The 9787-nt window shown below is 40.5% G+C and overlaps 1 protein-coding gene across 1 annotated transcript in view; it reads right to left on the bottom strand.

Annotated features, from left to right (window-relative positions):
- Positions 1-9787, bottom strand: part of LOC124165876 (zinc transporter foi) — a 77438-nt gene continuing 67651 nt past the window's right edge. Inside the window, exons 7-12 of the mRNA XM_046543413.1 lie at positions 8734-8943; positions 5958-6219; positions 5262-5453; positions 4968-5231; positions 2062-2249; positions 1-575 (exon numbers count right to left, since the gene is read on the bottom strand). Coding sequence (XP_046399369.1) covers positions 426-575; positions 2062-2249; positions 4968-5231; positions 5262-5453; positions 5958-6219; positions 8734-8943 — 1266 coding nt within the window. The 3' untranslated portion in view covers positions 1-425. The remainder of the gene's footprint in view (positions 576-2061; positions 2250-4967; positions 5232-5261; positions 5454-5957; positions 6220-8733; positions 8944-9787) is intronic.

The following is a 9787-nucleotide window of genomic DNA, read 5'->3' as shown; positions in this document are numbered from 1 at the left end:
CTGGAGAAATACAGCTGTGTATTTCGACATCAATTACTTCACATCATTCTTTTGATTTAAGTAGTATGCATCACGCACAAGTACAATACAAAGTATAAACAATTAAGACTACAGTTAGTCTGCACTAGTAAAAAAACGTTCTTCTGATTCATTGTCTTGTCAAGAGAGGTCGAGCAAATGATGAGAAGAAGAGACTCTTAGTCAGAGGGGGGGAAAGAAAATATTAATACCATTATTTTATGCATCATGATCACGTTTCACTAATGTCTGTGGTTCACCCACATGGTAGTCACTCAACTTGGAAGAAATCACTACTGGTGAGGGGAAGCTTGAAGACTGCAGCCATTTGCGACACAAACAACCCCACTTGCGTTAGGAACAATTCTCGACAAATTCCCTGGAGAAGGGAGAGTCCAGCACTAAGCCTAGTCACCCCCAAAGATGTCCTTGAGGTCATGCTCGTAGAGAGCAATGAGCAACATTATGCCCACGCCAGTTATCACACCAAGCAACTGCAGCACAGACTGGAAAAACGAACCTCCTTCCTTTGAGTGGCTTGTGGTCAGCTCAGGAATCTGGAATAGAGGGGCCGAGTTAGACACCAGTGCTTAGTTGATTCCATAATAACAATAGTTATAGCATTATTGGTTTTTAAGTATCATTACCACTGAGCTCATCAGTTCATACAGGACAAAAAAACAGACATATTTATCCCAATGTAAAAAAGTCTTTAAGGGTATGCAGAGATTTTGAAGCAATCTGACGGTGCGATGCATTTGAATTTCGTTGAGCTTCTTTGTCTCGTAGACTCAGGAAGATTTGCCAATCCTATCCACGTTTGAAATTAAATTTAAAGCTAACCTTCCATGAAAATCATTTCAAACAACCCATGCTCTAAGGCATAACACATCTGTAAGTGGAAATCCCAAAGTACTAAATGACCACCACTAAATGAAAGAGATTACCTCACCAAAACTAAGCTCAATATCAAACATAGAATCCTTCCCCATGGCCACAGTCTCTGACTGAAAAGGCAACCCACTGACCAACACTATGACAATCTTCCACAGTTCTTTAATGACTGTATTTCCTTAGGGTTTTGCCCCACAAAAACACTGAAAAAATGTATCATCTCTAATGATTACATCTAGGGAAATGTAGTCAACTCTAATGAGACACTATCCATTTGAGGCTAGATACAATGCTACCTTTGAAAAGAAGAAACAACAGCAAAAGACATTAGGATACCTCACACTGAACCACTCTTTATATGCCTCTCCACCCCCCAGCAACTCCCATTCCTCCTGTAACGCTTGATATTTATAAACTGTTCTTTAAGGTTGTCCCGGAGTAGTTGTTGAAAAAGGATAGGGGGAATTGAGAATAGGGAAGGAAAGAAGAGGGCAAATCGCTTTCAGGAGTGAAGCAATAAAAACTGTAATTTGAAGAGAATAAAGAGGTTTTTGGGAAAAAAAACAATTGTCTGACATTACACTCCCTAAGGTTTCCCCCACATCAAGAAGGAATGAATTCACCACTGCATCATCAAAACATGAAAAATAGATGTGTTGTCACCCACCAAGCATTCAATTGGATTTATTAAAGTCACCAATCACATCATTGCCAGCACAACAATCTGCATTTAACAGGGAAAAAAGCCGTAAATAAGAATGTTAAGAGAATATTATATTCTCAAAGACATGGTCTATCAAATTCAAAACTTTTCCCTTCCTCAAGAATACAAATACTCGACTGCTTTTATTGAGAATAAATCGATCACCATTGGTTTGTTCATTGCAATGTTGTGGACATTTTAGAAAACATGTTTCTGCCCTATCTCACCCACACGCATGCAAATGCGCAACAATGAGCTCACCAGACTCAGAAATAATATGTGCATTGAAAGTAGCTGTCTCATTTAATAGTTTAAATAAAAGGGAGGAAAATTGCATCTCATTGAACAGTAAATCACAGAAAGAAATTATTTGGCATCCATACATTGAAGTAGGAAATCACTGACAATCACAGTGCACACTAATGCTTTAAAGAGGATGTACTAACCATATCTACGAGTGCAATATACAAAAACATTCCAGCAGCAGCAGCAAATATCCATTGCGATGCAGATTCCGTGTCCCCCAGAAATATTCCCAGCATCATCCCAAAGAAACATAACAACGATGACAAGAGATTGTAGAATACGGCCTGTTTAGCAGTCATCCCTGCTTTTAAAAGCACAGCAAAATCACCTGAAACAGAAATCAAAACACTCAGGAAAAAAGAACAAGCCACAATATCAGCACAAGATATCAAAACAACACAAATTCACCATCAATACCTCTTTGAAAATGTGCCCTAAACACAATATTATAAGCCACAAATTATTAAATAATGGTTGAAATTCCTCCTTTCTCACTAAAAACTCACTCAACTCAAAGGTTGGTGAGTTTAGAAGAGTGTAGGACTCAACCCAGACAGCCAAAAGTGTGTTAATTTTACAAGTTCAAAGACAGGAGGGGTCAGTTCCTATCCACCTCACACTATCAGGATATTGCTTGGGGGAGTCCCACTATCTGACCCTTTCATTATCCACTCTAAATATGTACCAGGCCAACACACCCCCTCCTCCAACTAATGGTACCATCACGTATCACTTTAATTATTCTAAACTTGAAGCCCTACAAAGTGTAATGGTGAGGGGCCACTGTGAAGGAGACCATGGTCATCTTCCTTCCTTCTGCAATTGGATGGTTGACAAGCTCAATCAAAACTCCATGTTTGCATTTCAGCATAGCATCTTATTTATTTTGTTGCTTTACGATTTTTTTCTTTCCTCGATAAAAACTTTTCGCTTGCCAGGTTGATTTTCCGGATACATATTTCTGTGTACACCTCCATTAACTTTGACCATCTTATGACCTCAGGAGGTCGACAATTTAACAAAATGGATATATGGACTAAGCCACTCACTTGGTCACTCTTCAAAGCCTTTGGTAGGGACAGTAGTTTCCCTGATATTTTAAAACATCCATTACCTGTATACAACCTTTGGAGGTCAATAAATCAACATCACCTCGGCACCATTTAAAACCAATGGTTCAATATTTTGGCTGTCATGATGACCTGACAGTTACCTCTATGACCTTTGACCTCCGTATTAGCCTTGGGAGGTCAATTAGTGGATAAGACTACACCACTGACTTTGGGAACTTTTAAAACCTATGGATTATGGATTTTATGCTTACACCTATGGAACTTGTGGATTATTAGACCTTTGTAGACATGCTATTCTTCTTGCCACCCCAATGAAATTTACCGTGACCTCAATTGGTCAACGGTTGAATTTTTGAAAATTAAAATGTTACTTTTGTTTTCATAGTGTCCATAAACCTAAGAATGACATATTTATCAATGAAATGCAAACGTTTTTCCATCTCGATTTTTTTAGCATTGAAACCCCATAAAAGGTAAATTTAAAATTTTGGTTTGGACCCACATTGAGAGGTCAGAAGGTCAAAGTTGTTAAAATTTTACTAATACTCAACAAAACATGGGACCTTTTCCCATAAGTAAGCCAATTTTCATGAATATTGTTCCAGGGGAAGTTACTACAGTTGAAGGTCAAAAATGACAGACAACTAATGGGGCAGTCTGTAAAGAGCAGAAGCCTGGTTTGACAAGTGCTCATAATCCCTCTGAAATTACTCGCAAAACCAAGTGCTCGTTGCATCTGAAGGTGTTGAATAAACCCAATAAGCCTCATAATCGTTACTATTTATAGTTTCTCTTTTGTTTTGAATGCGGTATTTAACGAAGTTAAACAGCTAAAGAGTCATTATCATGCACAATCTAGTTGAGTTGAGTAGCAACATATGTGAAGAAAGAAACGGGGAATTCTCAATTTTATGAAATATTAATTCTCCCAGTTTAAGTGATTATATTTCTGTTCTTGTATTTTTTGATTACCAAAGAAAGCCATAAAGACAGCGTAAATAGTCGGAATCGATATGTTTGGATAGCGGTGTAAGTTTTTGGATAATTTTGTGAATACATAATACCAACAATGTCACTTTATCAAGCTTTCGAATTATTGACCAGTACAACAGTCAGTTGAACTCAGTCAGAGGCAGTTGAAAGTGTCCTCATCAAGTCATAAAGTAAAGTCTCCATTGACATGTGATTTGATAACATTTTCTAAAAAATTCATAAATATTTGTGGTCAATTTTCCCGATTCTGAGCATGTCACAACATTTTGGAATCTTTCAGTCAGTTGATCCACATATCTTTGCACTACTGTTCCCTAGCTTCTTGAATGCACAAAAGAAACCTTGGATAGTTGCTTTCCTGACATAGTCATTCCATACTGGGCTGTGTATGAGTGTGTTGACCTGTTCAGGCTTTTCATCTTCACCAGAACTGTTTCAACTCCCCTCAGGTCAAGAGACCTATCAGATGAAGATTGACATGTACTAGCAGCCCGTTTGGTCAGTATTAATAATCAGGTCAGCATCGAAACGAGGGATTAGGGATTTCAACTGCATCCTGAACTTCTCTGCACTTAGTAGAGTTTCCTCAATTGTTACTGCATCTCTTGTGCTGAAACATTTTGCTATCTTCTTTGCTGTACCTTAAATTTTTACTTATAATTTGTGGCCCAAGTTTGCTAAAAATGTGGCCTGACGACACAAACCCAGAACCTCCTGGTTGCTAGCCAGGTGTTCTACTTCTACCAGTTGCACTACCAGGAGGCTTAGATTTACCATGATTTTGGCGGGGGTTCATGCACAGGAAACTCCCTTTGCTTTGGCCCACAAGAGTAACCGATAGATGGCACTGGGGCAGCTCATCACTCACCAACAGAAGAATTGGACAAGGACACAAAAGGAAAGGAAAGATACACTCACACTGATAGCTGGAAAGATACATATTCCGGATAGCTATAAAGAGACACATTCCTTAGACTTACCTAATTCGTGGGGCAATTCGTGGCAAAATACCGCCACAGCAGTCGAGAAGCCCCCAGCAATGCCAGCAGCAAACGCTGCGCCTATGGCCATGCCGTCCGTGAGGTTGTGCAGCCCATCGCCCATCACCACCATCCACGCCACGGAGGAGATCGACTGGGGCGCCGAGTGCACATGTCCGTGCGTGTGCGAGTGCCCGTGGTGGGGGCGCTCGTGCTCGCGCAGTATCACCGTGTAGCTGTTCCCCCCCACTCCTCCCCCACCCTCTTCCCCCTCCCCCATCTCCTCCCCCTCACCCCCCTTCGTGCCCTCAGGATAGCCACGCCCAATGCCCTCTATCGGAGACTTGACAAACCCCTCACTCCCGTCGTGCACCATCAGCTTCTCCAGCTTGTCATCACCCGCCTCGTTGCCAGCCGATTCGCTGCAGCCGTTGTGACGACGTCGCTGCCTTGACTTCTTCTCCTGAACAATGGACTTCTCTTCTGCTATAGGGGGAGACAAGCAAGAGAGAAATTCACTTGAGATACCACACACGCTCACAGTTACCACTAATTTCCCCATAAGCATTTTCCATTGGCCTCACAGGAAAAAAATTTGAAATTTCCAACAATTTAAAAAAAACATTTTCAATGATCAGTAACCCTTGAAAATAAATACAAAAAACTGACTAAAATGATTGCCCACACATGGTATATCACAATCTTGCAGTCTAGGTGAGGCAAATGATAAAAAAAGATCTTTTTGGATCAGGACACCAGGGCATGACAACCAAAGAATGACCGATGCATGCAGTGTGAGATGAGCACATCTGCCAAAAACACCCCTGCCCCTCCATCACCATGACCACAACTAATCACGTTTAGGTCAACAGATTTCTCTACATCATTTGCTCAAATGAAAGAAAAGATTTTAATTAAATTACCACCTACTTTTTGCATTGGTGTTTTAGCTCGTAAAATTATAACTGTATAATCGTTATTATAACAAACCTGTGACGGGAGCAGATGCTGTCTCGTGGATTATTTCCCCTGTGGTGATTTCGCCGTAGCAGTAAGGGTATGAGGAGTACTTGTGTTTGCACAGTTTCTCGCCCACGCTGTTGCTGCTAGCAGTTCCCAGGCGAGGTGAATTGCTCCCACACGCCCCTGGGCCTAGGAGAACGTCTGTGCCCGAGTTGAGCACCTGCCCGGCACTCTCCACGGCCGAGGACGGGCCCGCCTCCCTCATCACGCGCACCCTTGACGGCACTGGCTATCGGAGAAAAAAAGTCACATTATGCAGCACTCGGGACAAAGCAGTATGTACGTATATTGGGCATTCAATGCATGACAATCTTTGCATAAAATTCGCTCAATTAGTGTAAGGATATCCCTAGATCAGTAGAATATCTTATTAGGATTCATTAGCAGGAATTATCATGTGACCACAGACACCAAGAGTTACTGTTCAAAGACAGGTTCTATGAAGGTTTGTATGGAATTTATTAATGTCCTTTCAACTCCCCATGCAGAGAGCAGTCTTCTATTTTCCCAATATTGACCCATTACCTACTTCACCCTTTTCAAAAGAGAAAGTGCAACATTTATTATGATTTTCACCCAAAGATTCTCTCTTCAACATACAGTAAGCTCAAGATTTTAAAAAGCAGGATAATATAACCTATTTTACCTACCAAAAATTTACAACAAATTACAATATGAAAACTGATACTTGATATCTGACCACCATGACACCATTTAAATGTGATCTCAGAAAGCACCAGCTGATTGAGAATTGTTGCTGCCTAAAGGAGTTTTTCTTTTAATAATTTCATCTACATGTTACATTCTTATTTGGACGACTTTCATTATCACATGCACTGTGATACTCAGGAATAATAATGATGGGGTCTTTCACTTACAAGGGGAGACCACGAAACTTGCTCCGCCTTTTTCAATGCCGTATTTTTTATGGCCTTCAGAATGGTGAACACATCCCTGAACTATTAGTGGTTCCGTTGAATGGGCTTTAGTTTGGCTGTAATTAATTAATTTTCATGCGGTACTTTTCACAAGTCGCCTATAGTTTCATGATATCGCACCACTCGTCAGGTGGGGTAATGGTTAGCGTTTACGGCTTCCACCCAGGGGACCAGGGTTTGGGGCTTCGTGATGGCTGTATATTTTGTTGTCTTCATTGTGATCATATGGCATCAACTTTTTCATTAATTTTAATTGCGACAAGCATAGACATGAAACTATTTTTTATCACCTTAATGGCGTTTAGGTATTTAAGCAGTGTCATTTCCAACGCGAAGAAGTGAAGGCTCCACTTTCTACTTTCCTCAATAACATACCGATAGATTAGCGGGGGGCTAAAACAGTGGCTTTTTTTTCTAAGAAATGACATTTGTTGGTGGGCATCTTGTTATTATGTTGGAAGGGCTAACGAAGATCTTGGGAAGCGGCGAGCACAAGACACATTTGGTGTAATTGCAGCTTTTAACCCTCTAGCGGGTGCGACTGTTATTTCTACACAACCGGGCGAATGGCGTACTTTGCCCATGTTATGTGCATATATGATAACACTCGATTTTTGTTAAAATTAATCTTTATTTGTAGAAATTAGTAAAATCTTGTACATTTATAGGTGATACAGCTATAAAGGTACACAGGTGGTACACGGCCAGTCGCACGGCATAATTTATACGCCACGTGTGACGGGTTCCTCTTGCTGATCTAAAAAAATTAGCTACAATACCTCGAACTTTGAAAACTCGCAATATAGACAGTCAAAGTATATTGTAGGAATACACGAGACCATTCTGGTACAGAATGTACGTACGATGTTGCAATCCTTGGCTTTCGAAGATTGACATATTTTATATGCCACCACGCCCGGTCCAGGGTCATCAACTTTTATTTCATCCTTTTTATTAATGGAAATTATATTTCTGAATGGTTATTTTAGCACATAGGTACTGTGTAAGTAAACTCCCTTTGGAGTAAAGTGAATTGCAAGTGTTCGAGAAATATGGCATTTTATAATCGTTTTTTGTTCTTAATAATGATGTCTGTACGGATGTTGTTGGTCGCCGCGAGCCTTTAATGGCATGTGCTCTCGCAAGATGGTTTCCATTTTTAATGTGGAAGTTGATCAGTATAAGCAATGAAAAAATTAACAATTTGGCGCACACCAACCCCATGCTAGTGTAGTCGTCGTATCTCCGTGTTTGAAATGACACTGCTTAAATACCTAACGCCATTATGGTGATAAAAAATAGTTTCATATCTATGCTTGTCGCAATTAAAATCGATGAAAAAGTTGACGCTGTACGATCACAACAAAATATACAGCCATCACGAAGCCCCGAACCCTGGTCCCCTGGGTGGTAGCCGTAAATGCTAACCACTACCCCACCTGACCCGCCTGATGAGTGGTGTGATATCATGGAACTATACCTGGCTTGTGAGAAGTACCACATGAAAATTAATTAATTACAGCCAAACTAAGGCCAATTCAACGGAACCACTACTAGTTCAGGGATGTGTTCACCATTCCGAAGGCCATAAAAAATACGGCATTGAAAAAGGCGGAGCAAAATATAACCTTACTTTCAATATATAGAAGTCATTAATGTGTACATATGTATAACTTTTATATTAAAATATAAAATTTATTAACATTTGTAAAAATAATCTTGTCTACATTTAAAGTGTCCTGGGGGCACGAGGCCCCCCTTAATGGACAGGATTACCCAGCCAGACACACGCCTACGAAGCGCACCTTATTCCTTTTCTGTCGTCTCTTTCGCCAGTCTCCCACCAGAGTGAGGCACTTCTCCGTCGTGAAGAAGAACACCAGTCCCAGCAGCGTGCCCAGCCCCTTCCACATGTTTGTCTCGTGGTGGTCCTCGTGCGAAGACGCCTCGTGCTCGTGGGCCACAGTGGCGTGGTGATCTTGCGAGATATGGTGGTGGCCAGGAGGAGACATGGCCTGCAAACAAGAGAGAGAAAAGCAAACAAATGAGACCTCTCGTCAAAGGTCAGGTCACTGCGTTGGTCTGCACAAATGGAAGCAGCAAAGACTAACAGAAACCCTACACAAGCATGCTCTCTTGACTCATACGGAACCTCAGCAAGGGTTGATAGGGCACCACGATAAGGTCATCTCAGTTGAAATGTCACACACTCCATGAGCTCCACTCTAGGAGAAAAAAAAATGGCCAAAAAGGAGCAATGGAAAAGGTGAACTGGATGGGATATTACCAGACGGTATGCGATGAGAAAGTGACAAAATTCGGGGGAAATGTGAGGAAAATTTGAATTCAGTCGATGGCAGTGGGGTAGCCAGGAATTTTGTTAGGGGGATTTCAAAACCAGGGGAAAAATTTTTAAACAAACAGGGTACAAAGTAGAGGGTTTCAAACTAATTTTAACACCCTTCACAATCGAAAAAACTTCATTTTTCAAAGAAATCTATTGTAAATTCATGATTCTTCAATATTTATTTCGTTTTACAAAGGAAAGTAATTGTGTTTTATAATTCTGGGGATCTGGACGCAATGCACTTCCCCCTCACGCTAAACCACTAGTCAGTGGTCCAAAGATTTTTCCTATTTTCATTTCCAAACCCAAGCGTAACAGTTTAGGTCCTGAGCATGTAAAGAAGTTTTTAAATAACAACTTGAAATCCTATAAAAATGATTTTTAATTTATGAAAATATCAATATGTGTATGAAAATCTAAAAAGCATTCCTTTGATTGTATGTACCAAGAATAAACTTGAATAATTACTTAGTTTAATTGCAGGAATTTGAAAATTGATTTTTGGATCAGAA

This window comes from Ischnura elegans, chromosome 9 (assembly GCF_921293095.1).
Source record: "Ischnura elegans chromosome 9, ioIscEleg1.1, whole genome shotgun sequence".
Lineage (NCBI taxonomy): Eukaryota > Metazoa > Arthropoda > Insecta > Odonata > Coenagrionidae > Ischnura > Ischnura elegans.
Note: the sequence above shows the minus strand (reverse complement) of the source record. Positions and strands in the feature narration are given on the sequence as shown.